The 24410-nt window shown below is 45.0% G+C and overlaps 1 protein-coding gene across 6 annotated transcripts in view; it reads left to right on the top strand.

The window, feature by feature from the left end:
- The window catches only part of FRMD4B (FERM domain containing 4B), a 240086-nt gene that overhangs the window by 79906 nt on the left and 135770 nt on the right, over positions 1-24410 (top strand). Inside the window, exon 1 of one of the 6 annotated variants that reach the window (XM_080995682.1) lies at positions 11181-11487. The exons of 1 other annotated variant lie outside the window; for it this stretch is intronic. In XM_080995682.1, the coding sequence (XP_080851808.1) occupies positions 11326-11487 (162 nt within the window). In that variant the 5' untranslated portion in view covers positions 11181-11325. Of the gene's footprint in view, positions 1-11180; positions 11488-24410 lie in introns of those variants that run through there. 4 more of the 6 variants (XM_080995681.1, XM_080995684.1, XM_080995683.1 and 1 more) reach the window with 4 other exon arrangements.

Here is a 24410-nt window from a genome sequence, read left to right on the forward strand (position 1 = left end):
CAACAGTGGAACAGAATCAGTGCCGGATTTACGTATAAGCTAAACAAGCTATAGCTTAGGCCCCACTCTCTTGGGGGCCCCAAAAAAATTTAAAGGGAAAAAAAACTGGATGTACATTTCCAAAATATAAGATAAAAGCAAATAAAATAAAACCTACATACAGTAACACTGTTTTGTATTGTGTAGGCTCCTATGATGTAAGTAATGGAGTAATGCTATCCTGCTCCCTAAAATATCACTGGTTTGCTCATTTCTATATACAGTGGTATAAAGGGCCCCATTACCTTCAGTAGCTTAGGGCCTCATCAAACCTAAATCCGGCCTGGAACAGAATGCCTCCAAAGGAGGTGATGGACTCTGCTCCACTGGAGGTTTTTAAACTGAGATTGGCTGGCCATCTGCCAGGGATTCTTCAGCTGTAATTCCTGCATTGCAGGGGGTTGGACTAGATGAGTCTTGGGAACCCTCCCAACTCTATAATTCTATAAAGTAAATAAACAACTGTACTTATTGGACAGTTAAGAAAGTGAAGGCACCTTTGCCTGTTGATGAGTGTGCCTTCACTGAGTGTTTTTCTCTTTGTCCATGGCAGAAGAGGATTACACTCAGGACAGAATTGGGCAGCCTTTTTGCAGAGATTCTGCACCCAGGACTTACACATGTCTCATATCAGCTGAACTCTTATCTGGACTAGAAGTTTGATAGGCAGTCTTGCTGGGCTAAAGTGATCGTTTCCCCCCTATTTTGCAGCTTGCTTTTGTTTCAAAGAAGTGTATGCATGCTTGTACCATTCACACTGAGAAACTGTCACTTCCTTATGATCTCATTGGTATCAGGCAGTCCTGGGCACCAAGAAATTGTGCTGCAGACAGTAGCCATCTAACTGATAAGGAGTTCTGTTTTCCTTTTAGTCATTCATGAGGCAGAACACCTGGGCTGGTTCTTTTGCACTACGCTCTGTCTAAGAAATGTGTCCAGAATGAAGTGCATCAATGGGAGAGAGCATGTAAGTGTTACATGCTGTCAAAGGCAGCGGTGGTGGTGGGGTGGGACTCTAAGGAACAGGAGCAATGTGTTTGGAAGCTATTGCATGATGGCTTCAAAACAAGGGTAATTTCACCAAAATACTTAGGGAAGGGAAATGGCTTGGCAAACATGGAGAGATAGGGAAATGTACTTTATTCAACAAATGATAGGATCTGTCGGCTTTTCATAATATACTTGAACTCTAGGGGTAATGATGTGCATAGGAGATGGTTGATGATTTGAGCATTGATGCCAAATGATCTGATGGTTTGACTGCTGACTTGCCTCATTGGTGGCTAAGTAAGCCAACACAGGAAGGGCATTTTGTATTCCAATATATGCACTTGAACATGGAACTAGAGTGCATTAAGGCTAGTTACCTACCTGGCTTGCTTTTGTGCTCAGAATGTGAAACAATCTGCTTATCAAGAAATAATGACTCCACAATGTTTAAAGATGAATGAAGTATTAGTGCTCCAATTTTCTTTGCTCCCAAATGGATGTAATAGCTAATTCAGGGTTTGACACCAACTGCAGAGGATTCACAATTTAAAATGTATGGTATCTAAATGTGTTTGTACACTATGCTAGCCATGCGTTGCCACATGAATCTTATTACCATACTTTTCTAGAGAAGCCAGCCCACCAATTCTTTTTGCTGCCTGAGGTAGTGCAACAAATGGCACAGTAACAAAGTCCAATCAAGTTGTTTTTTTTCCCTGAGGCAGAAAATCTCACAAGTACGTTTTGCATCATTTGACTTAAAAATATAATAATAACAACACTGTTACATACTAACAGTATTTTGCCCCTTCATGGCACCCCAAATCTACAACAGAATACCATTAGGCAGATTGAGGTGGCCGCCTCAGGCTGCAGTTGCTGAGGAGGGGCACGCAAAATGGCAGCAAAGTGTGGGAGGAGACAGCTGTATGTACCTGGTGCCCTCCTGGCCAATCTTAACCGGGGTGGATTGGGGGGCTGGGGGGGCTGACGTTCGGTCTAATCTGCCTCTCCATCAGATTCTATGCTAATGCAATGCCCAGCTCAGATTTTTAACAGTTGTCTCCTGCCTTCCATCCTCTGGTCCCTGCAAATGTTAGCTTTAAAATATTATCAGACTTCAGTTAGAATCCATTTCCTTTCCTTCTCCTTCTCTATCTAATCTATCATCTATCTCTTGTTCTGTCTTTCACTGCTCTTCTAAAGTTATACTATTTTGCGTGATTTCATGAAACACATTGAGTTATTTTTAAAGTGCAGTCTCCTTGAACTTGTGTCTTACAAGATTTTTTCCTTGGCTGAAGATCTTAGTCTTTTGTTCAAACTGCCTGAAAAAAATGATATGTAGCAGCTGGTTTTTTCCAGGTCTTTTCAAAGTAGGGCATGTCTCCCATTGACAGCCTTCTTTTTCTCCCCTGAAGAATAAAGACATAGTTATAATAAGCCCTTGCCATCTTCTGAGTATCCCACTAGTTCTTCCCCTACTGTTTTGTATAAGATGTCCACCTTTTAACAAGAGACACAGAGAAGCGTTGCTCTCAAGAGTCCTTTTAAGACTGATCTGCAGAAAAAGGTGAGTGACCGCCGTCAAAGCTAAATAATCCTCTCTAAAATGTACCCAAAATGGCTACATTTAGTTTTACCTAAGAATCATAATTCAATTTCTCTTCACTTTCTTTTTTCCTTTGCCTATTTATGACTATGTACATGCCTGATGCTCGTGCTCTGAATTTTTGCCAAACCCAGTGGTTCAGGGCTTCTGTGGTTTCTCTTTTGCACAAATGCAGAAAAAAAAAACCCTTCACACTAAAATCTATGTCCTTTGTACCTCACCTGACATCCAGGGATTCTGCTTGAGGAAACTCTACCTTAAAACCTCCCTTCACATCAGTTATAGTTGGGATTTAACACAAGTTTCTCTGTGCTTAAATGTTCAACCTTTCCTTATGTTGCATGCTCCTTTGTCTTGTAAAAAAGGTAAAGGTAAAGAATCCCTGACAGTTAAGTCCGGTCGCAAACTACTCTGGGGTTGCGGCGCTCATCTCGCTTTACAAGCCAAGGGAGCCGGCGTTTGTCCTGCAGACAGTTTTTCCGGGTCATGTGGCCAGCATGACTAAGCCGCTTCTGGTGAACCAGAGCAGCACACGGAAACGCTGTTTACCTTCCTGCCGGAGCAATACCTATTCATCTACTTGCACTTTGGCGTACTTTTGAACTGCTAGGTTGGCAGGAGCTGGGACCGAACAACAGGAGCTCACCCCGTTGCGGGGATTCGAACCCCAGACCTTCTGATTGGCAAGCCCAAGCCTCAGTGGTTTACACCACAGTGCCACCCTTTAATGCTTTTCCATCCTCCTTATTCACTCACATATCACTTTATGACATAACATATAATGATGCTCACTCATTTTCAACAGAATTGAGCATGGTGCATTTTCAAAGCACTTTGCCTTCAGAATATCACCAGAAGTTTCGTCCCTTTTTGTAAAATAGTCCCAGGTAGGTGATTTGATCAAACCAATCTCTCTCTCTATATATATATGTGTGCATGCATGTGTGCGTGTGTGTGTATGTATACCAGAGCTGAGCAGGGTGGGACTCCCAGGCATTTCTCATTAGCAGACTACTCTTAAATGCTTCACACTGAAAGCAGGTATGTCTGCAAGAAATATTTGAAAATTCAAAGTGGTAGATTTAATCCTCCCTCTTCTGACCTCAGTCACCATCTCCTGGACCATTTGGAAAGCCAAGGCCATAAAATGTTTTTTTGGAATTTGCATTTCTTTCTAACTACTATTCCAGAATATAGATTAAAAGCAGAAACACTGGTAGCCTGACCTTACTGTGTTGCAGCTAGCTAATAGCATGTCAAGGGAATCAGAACATCATGTCAGACTGGTGAGGGGAAGCTGAAAATGAAATCCTAAGGTTGTATCCAGTCTAATAATTGTGTATGCAGAAAGCTTCCACAAGTGGAGCTGAAGTTCCCTTCTTTCTGTCACGGTCTGGTCACGGGCAATTGAAGTCCCGGCTGGGGACGTTGGGACCGGGGGCAAGATGGCGGGGTGGGAGCAGGTAGAGGAGTCCAGAAGCCAGGAGTCAAAGCCAAGAGTCTGAGGATCAGAGAGCCGGGAGTCAAGAAGCCAAGGGTCCGAGAGTCAAGTAGCAAGGAGTCACGAAGTCAAGGGTCCAAGGATCAGGAAGGAGTCACAAAGTCAGGGGTCCGAGGATCAGGAAGGAGTCACAAAGTCAGGGGTCCGAGGATCAGGAAGGAGTCGCAAAGTCGGGGGTCCGAGGATCAGGAAGGAGTCGCAAAGTCGGGGGTCCGAGGATCAAGAAGCAAGGAGTCAAGAAGTCAAACGCAGCAGGGCAGGGAACGTGTTGCTGTGGCAAAGAACTGAAGGGAAAATTCTGGCCTTATATCCCTTCCCGGCTCTTGCCACCAGGTGCTGTGAGTTACCAATCGGCCTCACCTGCCTTGCCTCTTCAGAACAAACTTAGGAAGGCCCCAGTCCTGCTGAGTCCTATTGGTCACAGGACCTGGCTCCTGCACGCACTCCTGATACTTTCTCTCCCAGAGCAGATTTGGAAGGTGCATAGTGGCAGAGGAGACAGGAGCACTCTTGGAAGTCATTCCACATATGAAGTGCTTTGGTTGGATACAAACCAAAGGACTGGACAGTTGGAAGGGTCCTTGGAGGACAACTAGTTCAACCCCTTGCTCAGTGCAAGTGCAGCACCTCTTATAGCAGATTGCCACCTGGTCTCTGCTTAAATACCTCCAGCCTTGGTTTTTGATCAGTACCTGCAAAACTATTGGCTATTTGTATGCTGATGACTGCTAAGTGCAAAGATTATTCAGGACTGACCTTTGGAAATGTGAGTTGAGAGCATCAGGGTGGAAAATATATATTATTTATTCTTTTTAAAACAATTATATGTTGGTCCTAGAATTAAAACAATTTAAATTATCTCCACCCCCCACAACCCCCGCATTTTGTCTGATTTATATTTTGGCTTAAAGACGCTTGGGCTATTATGTACGTATGCATTTTTATATGCGAGCTAGTTCTTTATTTTGAGAATCTTAGTTGTCATAGTGCAGATGTTCTTTCTCACTCCTGTTGAAATTCAGTGAGCAAAAGCACGGTTAAATATAATAAGTGTTGAAATAATGCTTGGGACTTGGAGTTCCGTTACTAAAATAGTTACTATTCTGCGTGTGACTATTAAAAATGATTGCAGTGTTTCATAAACGAATTGTTGGGAGGGGATGCCTATAAAGTTCAAGCCTCTGTGGTATTATTCAAAGCTCTATGAAGCAATCATTTAATGAAGTTTAATGAAGGCTGGGCAAAAACAAAACAAAACAGGTCATTGTGGGTTGTGATACGCTATGCTGTGATGCCTGATTGACGGAGTCCAATATGTGCTTTTCTGTGATTTTACACACCTTTCTGACTTCACAGGAATGTTGTGTGAGGATAAATGAGATAAGAACTGTAACTACTTTGTACTAAATAAAGAGAGCATTTGACTGATTATGAAGGGCTACAACCTGCACAGAGCTCCAGAATTCGGGATTAGAACATGGAACTTCAGAGACCAGTCCTGTGCATATTTGGGCTTCAGGCCCCCTTTCCTGGTAGGAATGCCTAACATCAGCTTCTATGATAGGGAGGCAGAAAGAGGCCTCCTGATTGGCAAAGCCAACTAAAAACACCAAAAAGCCCACCCTCACCTTTTCTGATTCTCTCTCGTCTCCCAGCTTCAGCTTGGTTACTAATCAGGACATATCCTGGATCCCAGATGATAACCGGGATCTGTCCAGAGTGGTTCAAGACAGCCCCAGATGACCTCAGATCAGATTGGATTGAGTCTACCTGGAGTGATCTGGAGCAGTCAAAAGTAGGGAGGCTATTAAACATGTGACTAAGCAGCCAGGGCAATGGGGAAGAAGGAAAATATGCAGGAGAGACTCTGTGCCTGCATCTCCTATCTACCACAGCTTGCTGCGTGTTTAATAAAGGTGTATGTCAAGGTGCAAGGCCCCAGATATCAGTTTAGGGTCTGGTTGGGTTTAGCCGAAATCTGGGCCTGATCAGGATCACCAAATTGGGCTCAAAGATGGCGGTGGTCTGCCTCCACAGAAGGAGGCAGTGTCCTTTTGATTACCAGTTGCAAGGAACTACAGGAGGGAAGAGGGCTCTTAAGCTCAGGTCCTGCTTGTGAGCTTCCCATAAGCATCTATTTGACCACTGTGAGGACAGTATGCTGAGCTAGATGTGCTTTTGACGTGCCCTGAATCTGTGGTTCTATTCATGCAGCCTAAAAACTCATTCACCTCTCTTGCAGCTGCAGCACACAGCTGATTCATGTTCAGCTTGTCAATAACGACGATTCCAAGATCCTTTTCACATGTACCACTACCAATCCAATCTCTGTGCATTTGATTTGTTATTGTTCCTGCTGCTGTTGCCTAAAGGCAGAACTCTGCATTAGTCTCTGACCTTTTTCAGCCCAGTTTTTCATTCTGATGTGTTAGGTTTTCCATGAAAGTATCTTTGGCTTCAAAATGTGATTTGGGAAGCAGCCTCTTTTATTTATTTATATTTATATTTATATTTATATATTTATATATTTATATTTTATTTATATGCGAGGAAATGCCAGGGGGTTCTTGGATTTAACTCAGTATGCATAAGGTCACCACTCCTTCAGTAAAATTATTGCTGTTTTCTTACTGGCATGTGTTAATTCAGCTGGTTCCAAATTTATATAAATGTTCCCCTTTCCCAAAACGAAGTCTGATCTGGTATAATGTAGCATTTTAATGAAAAACACAAACAGCATAAGTAACAGGCAAATTTGAGGCATTAAACAATTACAGATGTCACCATTAATCAAATATAAGTATTAATTGTGCTAATCAACTTACATAATAAAGTTTTTCTGGCCCTGTATGGGTTTTCTTTTCCTTGGACCTTGATTCCTAGAAAGCAGAACAGATTTCTAGGAATGTATCCACGTTAAAATGTAAGAATGTGACAATGTGAAATATGACAATCTCATATTTCATAGAATCAGAATTGTAGAGTTGAAAGGGACCCGAGGGTCATCTAGCGCAACCCCCTGCAAAATGCAATAATCTTAACATGCAGTACCCCATCCAGTTCGAAACCAGGTGTGCCACTAGCCCTATTTAGGCATTTCTATATGACTTATTAATTTATTATTAATGATTATAAAATAAATTAGATCTCATGAAAGTTCACAATGTGAATGAATACTTAAATCAACACATGAAGGGAAGGTACAGAAGCTCCACCCACAATCGCTGTTCCAGCCATCCTCCCTGAGTTGGAGGGCTACTGTCTGAAGCTCCCTTGGTGGTTTAGAACCCCAGAAATTCAGTGTTCTAAAATACCCAGGGAACCTCCACACATAAAAGGGCTTCTCCACTGCAGACAGTCAACCCTGGAGGGTGATGGTACAGGAAGTAGAGCTATCAGGCTCATGCCTCTTCCTCCCTGTGCATGTTCATTTAAGGCAGTCTTCTTGAATGTGATGCCTTCAGATATGTTAGACTCCAAATCCGGTCATCCCTGTCTTTTGATGACACCATCTGGGGCTGTTGGGTGTTTCAGAGTCCCAACATATCTGGAGGGCACCAAGCTGGTGAAGGCTGATGGAAGTAGCTTGTTTGCTTTTGTAATAAAAAAATTAAGGTCTTTTATATATATAATAAATGTTCATAAATGTACCAACCAAGTACCCACATAGATATGTAGACCACATGTCTGGAGCAGCACAGGAAGACCGTCTTGAAACCATTTTGACTCCCAAACTGACCAAATGTTTTCTCTGCAAGGAGGGAGGGGGTGAGGGAACCTTCCCATTGTCTCAGGAATTGGGTAATCACCATCTCAAAGGAATGGGCAGACTACTAGGAAAGGCAATCAGATAAGGCATTATCAGATAACCTGGCAGACAGGAAGAACAACAATATTCAAATTTCTGTTGTAGACCGCCTCTTCTGTGATGTATGTAAGATGTATGGAGGGGTGGTCTTGAGCTCCAGGGAAGGGAATTTAAAATGTCTAAATAAGGGCAGGCACACCTTTGTTCTGGGTCCTCCTCCTTTGTCCTGCATGTGAGGGGAGCACCCTGTTGCAACAGTTTAATAAAAATCAGGCTTACTAGCTGCTTTGCTTCTCAATATTCTCTGGTTGGCCTCTGTTATTTTCTCCTACCGATGGAGAACCTACAAAGGACTGTATATGGGCTCTTGTGTCCCCCATAAGGGAATAAGGGCAGATTTTGTTTACAACACTTTATTTAACCATATTGCTATAATAATAATAATAATAATAATTAATAATAATAATTTTTATTTATATCCCGCCTCCCCGGCCGAGGCCAGGCATCAATGAATTAAAATAACCTTAAAATTAATTCAGAAAAGTTAAAATCTGGGCAGGTGGCAATTATCAGGTTGGAGCTGAGAGTTGTTAATACTTGCCAGAACCAACTGTTTCCACTGAGCATATAAGGACCTGTGAGCGGGTTGGGGGCCTCCTTTGGGTTTGTTTTATACAAAGGAAAGTAAGTCAAACTGCATCCTGCCCAAAGGCCTGGCGGAACAGCTCTGTCTTACAGGCGCTACGGAAAGATGTCAAATCCACTTGCTCGTAATAAAATATCTTAAGTGGTTTACAAAAAGAAATTAAATGTTAATAAAAGACAGTTAAAAACAGGCATCTCATAGACTCATAGAGTTGGAAAGGACCCTAAGGGTCATCTAGCCCAACCCCCTTCAATGCATTCAAACAACATTCAAAAGATAATTAAAACATACAGTAAGCAAAAGGATGCAAATATCATGCCAGCCTTCTATATGTCCAGATAAAGGTAAAGGGACCCCTGACCATTAGGTCCAGTCGCGGACAACTCTGGGGTACGGCGCTCATCTCGCTTTATTGGCCGAGGGAGCTGGCCTATGTGGCCAGCATGACTAAGCCACTTCTGGCGAACCAGAGCAGCGCATGGAAACGCCGTTTACCTTCCCGCCGGAGCGGTACCTATTTATCTACTTGCACTGCGTGCTTTCGAACAGTTAGGTTGGCAGGAGCAGGGACCGAGCAACGGCAGCTCACTCTGTTGCAGGGATTCAAACCGCCGACCTTCTGATCGGCAAGCCCTAGTCTCTGTGGTTTAACCCACAGCGCCACCCACGTCCCTATATGTCCGGATAGGGTTGGCTTAAAGAAAAATGTTTTAAGCCAAGGCCGAGAAGAGTACATTGAAGGTTCCTGCCTGGTGTCAACAGGCAGGGAATGCCAAGTAATTTCTTCTTGTGCACAAAATAATGGACTTGTGTCCAAAAACATGCAGGGAATTTGACTGAATGTTAGGAAATGGCATGGTGCCACTCAGTATCCGTTCCTTAAGGCTTCTATTCCAGCTCCCTCCTCTTTGTCAAGAGCCAGTGCAGCGTAATGGTTACACCATCGGACTAAGACTTGAGAGTTCATAATCCCCATTTGGCCATGAAGCTCACTGGGTGACCTTGGGCTAGCCGTGGCCTCTCAGCCTAACCTACCTCGCAGGATTGTTGTTATGGGGATTAGGTGAGGCAGGGGAGAACCATGCACTCGAGCTCCTTGGAGAGAAAGTGGGATAGAAATGCAACAAACAAAAATCAAATTGATTCTGCCTTGCACTACTGTGGTCCTCCTCAGCAACCTCCTCTTCCTCTTATCACCTCACTTTTTGCGTCTATATTGCAACCTATACAGTTTATTTTCTTTTTCTTTTTTAATTTTAAATAATTTTCTTGAATTATACAGTTTATTTTCACTGTTTGGTAGGGAAACGCTTCAAGGAAAGCTGTCTTGCCCCGCCCTCTCCAATACCTCAAAAGCTTAGAAAACTCCAAATCCCATGAGTAATCGTTTAAAAAGATGAGTTTTCTTCCTCTCCTGCCAGCAACTAACAACTGCCCTCCCCACTTTAGAGCCTTACAGGGAATGGCCTGTAAAATGAAATGCAGTCGTCCCCACCCCCCTCCTTCCCGTCTAGCACTAACGGTTTAATTCTCCAAAGGGCTGGGCTTTGGCAGCCTAATTTTATACCAACTACTGAGGCAAGCCTGGGATTCTCTTGTGGGCTATTATTTCACAGAGTGTTTATTTACTTGTGGCCTGCTTGGTGAAAGGGCTCAGCGTGCGTGAGGCGGCTCTGTTTTTCTCGTGCCCCGCATGCTGTGTTTTAATAGGATTGCCGTCAGTTTAAACGGAGGAGAACCCAAATCGACGCTCATTTTTCTTAGCTAGCGAGGCGGCTTTCTCCGAGTGTGTGTGTTTCAAAAATAGGGAATACGAGAGAGAGAGAGAGAGAGAGAGAGAGAGAGAGGAAACATTCACTAAGGTATTACAGTATTCTGCGCGTGAGGGAGATTCTCCTCACAACCACAAGCAGAAGAAGATGCTTTAGGTTTCAAAAGTTCTGCGAGTTATGTGTGAGAGAGAGACGGAAATAAATGTCAGGCCCCTTATTAACTGACTGAAAAAAAAGGGTGACAGCGTTATAACTTCCACAAAATAAAAGTTGAAGGTGGCTTATGAGGTATTTTACTACGCTTTCTCCTTGGAGAGGGTGGGTGCGCGCAGGCGCGCGCTTCCGTGTTATAAGAGCATTCAGGAGGGAAACGGAGTCTGGAAGTACTTGACAGGAATTGTTTGTGGTCTCTCTTTTCTCCCTTTCCTCGTGGGGGGAGCAAGCTCAGGAGTATTCAGATAAGCTACTTGTGTGAGAGAGAGAAAGCGAGAGGGGGGGAGAGAGAAAAAAGAGACGCGCTCCCCGCTCACAAAACGGGTTAAACTTTTAATTAGAACCCGTAGTGGTAGCTGCTGAAGCTTAGCGGAGATTTATATAAGCTGTTAAGAAGGACACAAGGCTGGGCTGTGTGGAGCTACCGCTGCCGCCGCCTCGGCTTCAGCCCTTGGCTGGGCTTCAAGGCGCGCCGGGGCAGCGTCTGGGAGGTCTGCCCAGGAAGCGGCGCGTGAATGAGGAGTTTGTGCGAGAGGCTCCGGCCCCCGGCCTCTCCGCGAAGCGCGCCTCCCCTTGCTCGGCGCGGTGTAGCGTGAGCCTGCAATAGCAGAAGGAGCGCCTTGTTGTTATTCTTATTATTAACTGGACTGTTTGAGAGCCAAGGCGCAAGGGAGAGGAGAAGAGGAGGAAGAAGCGTGGCTCTGAGAAAGAGAGTGAGAGGTCCCCCTCTGAAGTGGCAAAGTCATGGCTTCGGTGTTCATGTGCGGAGTGGAGGACCTGCTCTTCAGCGGGAGCCGCTTCGTCTGGAACCTGACGGTGTCGACGCTGAGGAGGTGGTACACGCAGCGGGTGAGGGGATGCCACCAGGCGCTGAGGACGTGGTGCGGGATAAGGGACGTCTATCAGGTAAAAAGGAAAGGAGGCGGGGAGCCCTCGGGTGCTTTGGTTGTTCCTCTTTATTGCATAGCCCCCAAAGAAGGGGGGGGGGGGAACGGGGAGAGAAAGCCTATGTGCAACCAGCCCTAACCAACTCACCTGTGGGATGCTCTTGGATGAAGCCTGTATGTTTTCTATAGATACACAAGATAATAGTTTGCTTTTGGTTGGCTCTTATTTAAAAAATAATTGCTGAAAATTTTACTGTTTTATCCTTTTTTAATATAAACCCCTTTGAGGCTTTGTTGGTAGGCATCTCTGCTTCGAACGATGGAACTCCCTGCCACAGTGAGCCAGCGATGGCCACCAACTTGGTCAGTTAGCTCAGTCGGTTAGAGCGTGGTGCTGATAATGTCAGGGTAGCAGGTTCGATCCCCATAGGGGCCATGTGCATATTCCTGCCTTGCTGGGGGTTGGACTAGATGTCCCTTGGGATCCCTTCCGAGTCTACAATTCTATGGATGACTTTGAGAGAGGATTGGAGAAATTTGTGGAGGGAGAGGGCTGTCAAAAACAACTAGCTGTGGTGGCTCTGCTGTGCATCTGAATACCAGGTGCTGGAAACCACAGGAGGGGAGAGGGCTCTTGTGCTCATGTGCTGCTCATTGGTTTCCCACAGGCACCTGGTTGGCCAGTGTGAGAACAGGGTGATGGACTAGATAAGCCTGATCCAGCAGGGCTCTGGGTGGATGGATGGATGGATGAATATTGAATGAGATGCATGTAGGCACAAATTTATATTTTCATAGTCCCTGGAAAGATTGGCAATGTGGAAGTCTGAGATGCCAGTGTTTCTGTTTTCACGTGACTTAATTGACTTCGGACATGCACACTTTTCAAAATTGTAGTGGTTTCTGGAAACTTTTGCTGGGCAAAGTGCCCTCCAACGGTGTTTAAAATTGCTAATTGAGATTGATCGCCCTTTCCATCCCTATGCCTTTCAAAAGGACAACCCTTCGATGCCACCACATGCTTTTAAATCCAATGGGGTTAATTCAGTGCCTGCCCTTCACGTCCATCAAGCAAGCAGGCAGAGCATGCATTGGGCATGAAACTTATTCATGATCCCACATTTACTCTGTTTCCGCAGTGATTATTTATGGGCCCTTATGCTGGCAATTTGGTTGTATATTGGATAGGGAGAGGTACATATATTGAAATGTGTTCTTCCCATAACTCTTTCCTCTCTCCACCCCATTTCATCCTTGGTTTGCTAGTCGGACAAAAATCCAGCAGATACCTGGAAGCGCTGCAGCGTGATGGCATATACTCTACTGTGATTGTTTTAAAGCTAACACAATTGTTTTCATTATCTGCATTTTCTGTAAAAGCAGTCCACGAGGCATTAGGTGCAGGCTTCTTACTCTCCCCAACTGCTCTGTGCAATTTCCATGCAAAAGAGCTGTTTCATGTGATAGGAGAATCGTTTTGAAATACTCAGCCTGCTGTTGTGAATTTTCGTGCATGCGTGTGATATTGAAAGGGAACACATGGGTGGTTCAGTGAAGGATCTCTTGAGATTATAGTACTTAATGTACAATATGTATAATGTGACCTTCTGTGGCCTTACAAAGCTGGCTCATGCCCTTGAATTTCAGATAGAGTAGGGCATCCAGCTGATTGGCCTTTGTTCCTTATATAATAGAGCATGAGACTCTGAATCTTAGGGTTGTGGGTTCGAGCCCCATGTTGGGCAAAAAGTTTCCTGCATTGCAGGCGGTTGAACTAAGTGACCTTTGTGGTCCCCTTCCAACTGTATGATTCTGTACACCAGGAGTAAAAGGTAAAGGGACCCCTGACCATTAGGTCCAGTCGTGGCCTACTCTGGGGTTGTGGTGCTCATCTCACTTTAATATCTGAGGGAGCCGGTGTACAGCTTCCGGGTCAAGTGGCCAGCATGACTAAGCTGCTTCTGGCGAACCAGAGCAGCGCACGGAAATGCCATTTACCTTCCTGCCGGAGCGGTACCTATTTATCTACATGCACTTTGACATGCTTTCAAACTGCTAGGTTGGCAGGAGCTGGGACTGAACAACGGGAGCTCACCCCATCACGGGGATTCGAACCGCCAACCTTCTGATCGGCAAACCCTAGGCTCTGTGGTTTAACCCACAGCGCCACCTGAGTCCTGTACACCAGGAGTAGGGAACCTTTTTCAGCCTGAGGCCCGCATTCCCCTGTAGTCACCTTTTTGGGGGTGCCACGTGCAGGTGGGCAGGTCCAGAGGCAAAAGTGGGTAAAGTAATGAATGTAGGCTTGGTCCATTGAAGGCTTGGTCCCTAGTCAAGACCAACTGAGCCTCAGGGATCAGACGAACCAGCAGAAGTTCCCATCAGAAGAGCTTGGTGATCAGACAGTTCTTACATTCCTTGGGGCTAACCTGTTTAGGGCTTTGTGAATAAACACAAGAACACTGAACCTGGCTCAGCAGCAAATCAGCAACCAGTGCAGTGCTCTCTGCAACCAGTAGCCTTCTCTTGTGAGCAGTGTGGCTGCTGAATTCTGCATATTAGCTTATCTCCCAGACCAGATGCAAGGGCAGTCCCATATAAAGCATGTGACAGTGGTCAAGTCTTGTGGTTGCTCATTCATGGACCACTATGGTCAGGCTATTTTGCTCCAGGAACCATCACAGCTGGCATAGCAGTTGAAGCTGGTAAAAAGCACTCTGGGCCATTAAGTCATTGTGGCTTAATGCATATGCTTAGCAAACACATGAACAGTAGGGTTGATGAATTCTGCCCCATTTCTTACACGGCTTCAAGCGAAGCTAAATTGTATGTGTGTGATTCCTCCCACAACCATCCTCCACAGGATCTGTTGAAGGGATAGTGGCAGGTTAGGTTGTGTTGGAACAATGTTGCAGTGGCAACTATGAGTTTGTTCTGACATTTGGTCTCTTTTGTTGTCCACTGTCCTCCCTTGCCCTAAGCAGCGGTTCTCAACCTGTGAGTCCCCAGATGTTGTTGGACTACAACTCCCATCATCCCTAGCTAGCAAGGCCAGAGCTCAGGGATTATGGGAGTTGTAGTCCAACAACATCTGGGGACCCACAGGTTGAGAACCGCTGCTCCCTGGCCTTTTTGCCCAAGTATTACATTATCAACCCTGCCTCCTTGTACAGGACAGCTCAGTTTGGGACTATTTTTGTTGTATACTCTTTTCACTCTTATTCTGGAATATTAGAACTCTTTTAGAATCTAACATGCATTCATTTTATCCTGAGCTTCCTAGCTTCACAGAAGATAACGATTAGGGAATCTGTTGTTTTGAGCTATTCTTCTTACTATGTGATGAGAAATGATCCAGTTCCTAACCTAGTTCAGAGTTCGTCTTACTTGAGATGAACATTGGGGGGGGGGGGGGATTGTTCCCAGGTAGCCAAATTTGTACTGCTGCTTTATACCAGGTCAGACTATTTGTCAACCTAGCCTAGTACTGTGACTTATGACTGATAGCATCTCCACAGGTGTTTCAGGATACTAGTGGGATCAGCTTCACTCAAAAGGTGTGGTTCCATAGATGTGTAAAAAGAGCCCTCTTCTGCTATTTGTATAAATGTGCAACGAATGTGGGAGTGTGCATGCCAGCTCAGCCCTCAGTGCCCCCCTACATAACAATCAATCCATGCTCCTGTTTTCCCAACTTCTGGAAGTGGAGTTTGAAGGTCTGCTCCCATTGTAAACCAGACAGGTGTTGTCTTTTATCTTTTCAGCAACAAGCAACAACTTCCTTTTCCAACAAGCCACTTAAGTGGAGTCTGTACTTGTAATGGATATATATATATAGTAAGTTGATGTTTCTTATTGCCAAATTGCTTTGAGGTGTTTTATGGGAAGTGATACACAAATTAATTAATAGCGCTCAGGCAAATATAATTAGAATCCTCCCTTTGATTAGGAACCTAGACTGCACTAGGTGCACATAGCCAAATAAAGAGGAACTAATTTGCATGAGATTTGCATACATGAATCATATGTATAGATGCAAATTTTAGAAATAATTTATACAGTTTAAATAGAAATACAGCAAATAATCCTCAATAATTGGGAAAGCTATGCCTAGGTGACCTGTGCTTGCTCAGTCTGCTGCTAGGGTGCTAACTGTAAGACCTTCATGATATCTCCTTCTGGTCCTTTACCTTTAAGCCACACTTGAATGGACAGCCTTTCAAACGGAAGACATTTCAAAATAGTGCAGAATCCTCTGCTGTTTAGGATACACAACTACCCTAATCACACAGTGTTCCTAAATGCAGTTAGAATCCCCCTTAAGACGCTTCAATCAGAATACCACTCTGGCTTGTTCAAATGTGGTACCAAAGGACATGTATGCTTCCAGCCTGGGGCAAGGAACCGGTGGCCCTCCAGATGTTTTGGGACTCCTGGCCACCGTTGGCTCCCACCAGCATGGCTAGTAGTCTAGGATGTTGGGAGCTGTAGTCCAGCTATATCTGGAGGTCCTCATGATCTGGAGGGCCTGACATAAAACAAGGCCCCCATATCTTTTCACCCAATCTTGGCAGACAGAGTACTTCTTTCGGTCTAGAAAGAATAGTGGTACGACCTCAAACTTTCCCTTATGTGCTCCATACAAAATAGAGCAGCATGTCCTCAGAAATCTGCATTGGAAGGTGCTGATGAAGAGTTGGCACACAGGGTCTTTGCAATCCTGGCAGGGTCCTTTGCAAGGCAATAAGAGCTAATACTAATAGTATTAGGATTTGGCCAGACTCCCAAATAAAGCCTGGAGCTTAGAAGACTCCAGGAATGTTATCCTCTTGTTTAGAAGGTCATTTTTACCTCAAGACACAAACAGATGCCAACCTTTCCTAGTATGAGTGCAGTGGGGTGTCCCTCAATTTTGGAAGCCTTTGGGCATCTTGAGAGAAAACAGTGTTCCCCGTAAGAGTTAGCTCCTCAAATTTTTGTAGTTTATCTAACGTGCTCAGGACACAATTGCCCTTATTTTGTTGTTTGGGTGACTCTACAGTTGAATACTGATTCCACTGATGAGCAGGAGTGTGGAGGGTTGGTAATGATGCTTTCTTTGGGAAGTGGGAGGTTCAAATCCCTCGCTCACCAGTCTGGTGCCAGGCTCAGTGCAGCCCATACATGCTTAATATTTTGCCCTGATCAAATCTGAAACATTGGTACTGACAAGGATAGAACGTGTTGGCAAATAACAGGACAGAAATAAGGTCAGCAGCAAGGAAGGTTGGTGGCTGCAAGTGGGAAGATGCCTTGGTGTGTGTATGAACATATGACACTACCTTACACTGAGTTAGCCCATTGCTCCACCTAGCACAGTACTTTGCTTGAAAAGCATATGCTCCTATCAGTGAGCAATGATCTCTTCCCTCACCCCAGTCTACCACTGGGGAGACATACCACTGGTGCATCTAGCCCAGGATTGTTTCTCTTCACCCAAAGTGGATCTCCACAATCTCAGTAGTCCTACACAGTGCTATTATCTGATATCCTTCAGCTGTAGCTTTTCCTGCAGGCAAATAATGTCCTTTACAACCATGTTACAGTCCCTTTGGGAGAGTGACCATGCACAGCACAATAACAATATACAGTAGTTCTTCTGTATACAGTGAAATAGTGTTTTTTCCAAGAGGTCTTCCTGTTGGATTAATCTGGGGCAGGCTACATAAAGTACCCCATTTGTGGGATGTCACTGCAGAAGAGTAATGAGGCAGCAGGGAAACCGTGTGCCTGAACAGCTTTAGATTTGGTGATGGCTGACCTAAAGTTGTTGAAATGGAACTGGCATTCTGTTGAGAGCGGGTGGAGGGAGCCTATTCTGAAACCAGGAAGGTTGTTTCTTCTAGGTCAGGTGGAGAAACTGCTGACAAAGTACTTAAGCACAGTACATAAGCTTGGCAGTGTGCACACATTTGCTCGAGACCTAACTTGTGAAAGAGGAATAAAGAGAGAAATAGGCAATTTCTGCTTCCTGTAATTCAGTCTCCGTTAGCTTGGACAGCTGCACCATTAACATTTCCTCTGCCACCCCACCCTTGATTAATTTTCCAAAATGATATTGCACACAGAAAAGGGAAGGTCTTTACAATTCTTTTTCCAGATGGAAGAGAGAAATTGTTAGCTTTGAAACACCCAATGTGAGATGTAGGGTAATGGGGCGAACAAATGTTAAAGGCTAGTTTACTCTTTGACTTTCAAGATTGTTCAATCCTAAAATTCTGAGACAGCTGTTAGTTCAGATAGGATGTTTGCAAAGTCTGTCTTAGCCCCCTTAGCTGCTGCTGCTATAATAATTTTCTGTTGAATTCCACTAGATGCCTCCTTTATTTCAAGGTAAACTCCCCTTCTTGAAATCATTTCATCTATATGTGTAATTTGGAGTATACTAATTAGAAGGTCTTTGCAGCAGTTGGGAATGCTTTATGTGTGTGGGGCAGTGGCGTAGCGTGGGGGGTGCCAGGGGTGCCAGCCGCACTGGGCGCAACATCTGCGGGGGGCGCGAGTCCAGAGGGAAGGGACAAGTTCCTTCCTCCGCCGGGCTCCCCGCCGCCACCGCCAGCCTTGCGCCCTAGCGCGCGCGCGCCCCCCGCCGCCGCTGCGGCTGCGCTCCACTCACTGCTCGCAGGAGGAGCAGCCGCTGCAGCAGCGCTGACGCCACCACCGACGCCTGGCCGGGCACGGGCAGCCTCCGCACCCCGACGCCGACGCCATCCCCTTCCCCCTTTTTTTCCAGAGCTGGGGGAGGGGGAGGTTTTAAAAGGGGGTCTTGCATTGGCGATCCTGCAGCACTTTGGGCCGTACGACGCGAGCGCGCAGCACGGATCAGCCACGACCCCATCCCGTGCATTTCCCGGGGAAAAGTGCTCCGCGTGGGAGGCGCGTTTCCCCTTCATTCCCTCTCGTGCAAATCCTCCTTGGGTTCCCTCCCCCGTCTTTCCTCTCCCTACCTCACAAAAGCCTCACCTCGTCGCCGGAAGAAGGAGCAGGGCGCTTCTGCAACTTTGGATTGCAACTTCCTGCTTCCCTGGGAAACAGAGCCCGGCCGGGTCAGTTGTCCAGCGGAGGGCCAGTTCCCCCCTCCCTCCCTCCCTCCCTCCCTCTCTCTCTCTGCAAACCTTGCGCCCCCCCCTGCGTACTACTTGCAATGCAACTTCCGCGCTCCATGCGCTTTCATAGAATCTGTCGAGCTGGAAGGGAGCCGAGGGTCATCTAGTCCCACCCGCTGCAATGCAGTAATACGCCGTTGCCCCCCTACAAGGGATCGAACCTGCAACCTTAGCCTTATCAGCGCCGTGCTCTTAAACTGAGCCATCCGGGCTCCCCTTTCCCCCACCTTCTTGCGTGCCTGAACCTGTCCGCGTTTTGCATTCTAACACTTGCAAGCTCCATCCTCCAGCAGTTCCCTGACGCCAGCTGCGCTTCCTTTCAGGCCAATACTTGGCAGCCATAAACTCGCACCGTGTCCAATATCCTATAAAAAGCATTAATCGGAATACCTTGCAACATTTCATCAAAGAAAATTGAGACGCCCTATTCCATGATAATAATAATAGTAATAATTTTATTATTTATACCCTTCCCATCTGACTGGGCTGCCCCAGTCACCTTGGATAAAAATATAATAAAACATGAAACATTTAAAAAAACTTCCCTTCAGATGACTTCTGAAGTTGTAGAGTTACTTATCTCCTTGGCTTGGGGGGGGGTGTCTAATAAAAATAAAAATAAATTATTTATACCCTGCCCATCTGGCTGGGCTTCCCCAGCCACTCTGGGCAGCTTCCAAAAAAATATTAATACGTCAAACATTAAAAGCTTCCCTAAACAGGGCTGCCTTCGGATGTCTTCTAAAAGTCTGGTAGTTGTTCTTCTCTTTGACATCTGGTGGGAGGGCGTTCCACAGGGCAGGTGCCACTACTGAGAAGGCCCTCTGCCTGCTTCCCTGTAACCTCACTTCTTGCAGGGAGGGAACCGCCAGAAGGCCCTCGGCGCTGGACCTCAGTGTCCGGGCAGAATGATGGGGGTGGAGACGCTCCTTCAGGTCTACTGGGCCTTTGAGGCCGTTTAGGGCTTTAAAGGTCAACACCAACACTTTGAATTGTGCTCAGAAACGTACAGGGAACCAATGTAGGTCTTTCAATGTAACTTCATACATTATTGTTGTTGTTGTTGTTGTTGTTGTTGTTGTTGTTGTTGTTGTTTAGTCATTTAGTCGTGTCTGACTCTTCGTGACCCCCTGGACCAGAGCACGCCAGGCACTCCTGTCTTCCACTGCTTCCCGCAGTTTGGTCAGACTCATGTTTGTGGCTTCCCCTCCCCATCCAGCTTGGTTTCCCTAGCCACTCGGAAACCCGAACCCTATGGAAATAGGGATGTCAAGGTTGCAGGTTCGATCCCCGCACGGGACAGCTGCGTGGTCCTGCATCTTTCCTCAGGGCCTGCAAGACAGAGCTGTTCCACCTGGCCTTTGGTTTGGACTCAGTGGAACCCTTATGTCTTCCCTCCCCTTACAGTTTTGATTTGTGGGCTACTTTTAAAATGAGGCTGCTTTTCAAATTGCATTTTAACCTGTATTTTAAATTGGTCCCTCCCCCCATTATGTTTCTATTGTAATTTTACCAGTGTTAGCCGCCCTGAGCCCGGCTCTGGCTGGGGAGGGCGGGGTATAAATAAAATGTATCATCATCATCATCATCACCACCACAGGGGGTTGGACTAGATGACCATCGGGTCCCTTCCGACTCTACGATTCTATGATTCTATAAAGTCAAGTGTTACCGGAAAAATCCGAGGGCGCGCTCGCACTCGAGTGCTAAAATCCACGGGTTAGGGGGCGCAAATTACTTGCCTTGCCCCGGGTGCTGACAACCCACGCTACGCCACTGGTGTGGGGGAAATCCCTAATTGATAAAAAAAACAGTGTTTACCAATGCTGCAGTGTCTTACAACCTGATCCCAATTTTGTTTAAATTTGGAATCAAGCTCCAGTGAGTTCTGTAGGACTTGCTGTCTTGAGTGTTTGTGTTGTGCATTTGTGTTGATCTTTCTGCCTCTTGCTAATTAGCAAATGCTGACAGTTTCCAAGTATTTGGAACCTCATACACGCATGGGATAATGTACAAACCCATGTCCAATAGGTTGTAAGCTATATTGAGGCAAGTGTTTGATTAACAATAAATCGGTTAAGTGCAAAGAATTGCCTAATTAGAAAGGTACCTCAGTCTGTACGGATTGTGGAATCACCTTTGGAGGTGAGTTCAGGCAGCGGTTCAGCTAGACGCATGGGTCCTTCCCTCTCTATTGTTCAATAGGCATTACAATTTGAGTATCGTTTGTTTTGAAAGGAAGATGTGGAGTTGGGTAAAACCTTCCAAGTCTTGCTGCATCCTCTGACATGGACCCTGGAAAAGAGGGTGTAGGGGAGCCTAGAGACTCCCACTAAGATTTGCCAAGGTCCCCTATCCCTTGCCAACAGAGGCACATTCTTTAAGGGTTGATGTTGTAGTCAAGGCTAATAATGAATAATGAAAAGTGAGAGGTGCCATCCATTTTCTGGGATCACACCATTTTGTGTGGTTGGAAACAGAGCTTTTTTGTAGAGGGAGGAGCTGAGGTGAGTTGAGCACTAATTTGTGGGGTTGGGGGAAGTGAAGAAGAGACCAATCTCTGAGAATCAGTCAGCTTCTAATTATTATTTATTTACCGTCCTATAATATTCATGGACTGTCTTTTCTCAGACCTTGGGCACTTAATTTCTCAATTGCACACACTCACTTTTTAAGCGCAGGTATGGAAACTGCACAGCTAGGAATACTCCTATGCTTTTTTTCCACATCTGTGTCCAAACTTTAGTGCCAGAGAGTTTCCAAGCAGATCAAAGAAAAGTTTGGGCATTACAATAGCTCTCTTTTAAAATAATAATAATAATGAAGTGGTGTCTGACGATCCATGATTTTCTTTCTCTTTGGTGAATGAATCATTAGAAATCATTAGAACACATTCTGAAATAATGAAAGTCAATCAAGTAAGTCCTAATTTATGGTTAAACTTACTTTGCTCATTTAACTGCCTAAAAACTACTCTCAGACTATTTCAGCTCTGTATATTTCCACTTCAGTTTGCTTTTGGGCGGTGATGGTTAGACTGAATAAAATGATGTTTTGCATTGCCCCTCGATCCCCATTTCTGGACAGATTTCATTTCCAGACTGTGAATTTCATCTCATTTCCTTCATGGCACTGCATGGGCCAATTTAAAAACAGTGTTCCCTTATGCACTGTGCATTTATGTAATATATTCCTCTGCTGACGTTGTTCGCAAGATATGTTAGATTTCACAAGCAGTGGATGAAGCGTTTGAAAAGTATTTTTAAAGAACTACCTTAAGAAAGTTGGTGAATATTTTTATCTTCATAGAAAATGAATATGGTTTTCTATTATTTATTTCCTTCCATTTATAGCTGTCCCTATATTGGCTATTCAGAGTGAGAAACCATAGTTCAACATGCCCTAATTTCAGCTGACCAGCAACAGTTCTCTGCAAAGTCAATTCTTAAGGTACTTTCTAGGCCCTGGCACATAGGGCTTGCAGAGTGGGGAAGGGGCAGTACTAGCAATTTAGAGGCTAGCAAGTGTATTATTCCACAAGCTTTCATGGATGATAAGGAATGATGCATCTGATGAAGTTGACTTCAGCCCCAAATATATTGTGCCGCATTAAATTGGCTAGTCTGTAAGCTTGTGCGTTGAGCACGCTGCTTTATGGTAGTGAGTTATGGGCAACTAACAACCAAACTGGGGATGCGGGTGGCGCTGTGGGTTAAACCACAGAGCCTAGGACTTGCCGATCAGAAGGTCGGCGGTTCGAATCCCCACGAGAGGGTGAGCTCCCGTTGCTTGGTCCCAGCTCCTGCCAACCTAGCAGTTCGAAAGCACGTCAAAGTGCAAATAGATAAATAGGTACCACTCCGGCGGAAAGGTAAACGGCGTTTCCGTGCGCTGCTCTGGCTCGCCAGAAGCGGCTTAGTCATGCTGGCCACATGACCCAGAAGCTGTACACCGGCTCCCTCAGCCAATAAAGCGATATGAGCGCTGCAACCGCAGAGTCGTCGATGACTGGACCTAACGGTCAGGGGTCCCTTTACCTTTAACAGCCAAACTATGTAACAGATCAGCCTTCCCCAATCTGTTGCCCTCCAGATGTTTGGGGTAACAATTCCCATTGCTTCAAGCCAGCATGGCCAGCCAACAAAGATGATGGGAGTTGTAGTCCAAAACATCTGTAGAACAGTATGTTGGGGAAAATTATAAAAAAAGGAGGAGATCTTCTCTTAGTATCTTGGACTCAAGGCACTGAAGAAGAGAACTGGAAGCTCATTCACATGCTGGACTTCATAATGCTTAAAGGTGTTCCGCTCCATCAGTAGGCAAGCCAGTGAATCATGAATTAGCCGCCATTTCTGGACAGTTATCGTTGTCTTGCAGTGAGTAATGAGAAAACAAATTTCAAGTCTAAGCTGTTCTGCTTTCTTTTCCTTGAGGAGGAATGAAACAGATACTCTGAATATCACCAGAGTCTTAAGTCGTTGGTATGGCCCAACCAGCAGCTCTGCCCACTCTACATACCAAAGCAAATATATTACTTAAGCATCAAACACAGATGTACCAATAGAAACATTTAAGACTAGAGTGGTGTCAAACATTTTGGAAGCAAAGGAGAGGGTTAAGGCAAATCATAGTCCCTCTAATCTTATTGTGTGTGTCATGTACCACCTGTTTAGTTTTCGGATCTCCAGTATGGACACCTTTTTTTTAAGGGGCTTCCTCAATTTTTAGCCAATCAGGAACATGTTGAGCTTGTAATGACATCACAGGAAGAATTACCCTCACCATGAAATACAGGATTTCCACATTTTTATCCTGCTTTGTGAGCTTCCCAAGAAACTTTAGTAACTGGGTGTGCTTTGTGGAGGAGTATGCAGTCGTCGTCATCCCCCCCCCCAAAACAAATCCCCCCTTTGATGATGATAATAATAATAATTTTTTTTTTATTTATACCCTGCCCATCCCGGTTGGGGTCAGCTTCAGGACTGGGATGCAATACAGTTGCCCCCGGATTCTTGGAATTACTCCTTCATGTTAAGCATATTATGAGATATGCCATGCAAATGACACTAATCAAGTAGAAATCCTTCAGCAGTTGGGACGATTCCCATTCCAAGTTCAAGCATAAAGCTTTAGTATAAATGGAACTTCAAACTTCCTGGATCTTCAATTAATAGCTTAAAAAAAAAAAGCAGCGCTCAGCTTCAAAATATTACTGCATCATTCAGTATCCCAATTATGCTGAACCTTAATGCCAAGTTGTAACAGGGAAGACTACCATGTCATAATTAGTCATTGGTAATTCCACTGATCTCCTGTACAGATGGCACATTGTCGTTGATTGCAAAGAGGATAATGCTGTCAGTGCTGGGATACATTATCTTCTGCTTCCTATGCATGCACACTTTTCTCTCTTTGCCTTCAAACCAATTGCTTATTCAGATCTGCAAATTTTGCCTCAACGTTTGGGTTAGCTCCTTGTTTTTGCCTTTACTCTTTTATTTTAATTTTATTTTCCAAGAGAAACATGTCATTTCTCAGATGAGAACATTTATTATGTTCATTAGGTGTTGGGAAAACAAATAGCATTGCGAAACTCCTACCAGAGCATTATCTCATCATTTTGTTGCTTGACCAGGGGAAGAACAACTTTGTCCTTGGATAACGTTCTCAGAAATCCCTAGGATATTGGGCCCAAAGATGACTGCAGTAACTAGGACATTTACTAGGACATATGCCAATAGTGAGTTCATAGAATTGTAGAGTTGTAAGGGCCTCCGAGGATCATCTAGTCCAACCC

Source organism: Podarcis pityusensis (assembly GCF_964106645.2).
Source record: "Podarcis pityusensis genome assembly, chromosome: 2".
Taxonomy (NCBI): Eukaryota; Metazoa; Chordata; class Lepidosauria; order Squamata; family Lacertidae; genus Podarcis; species Podarcis pityusensis.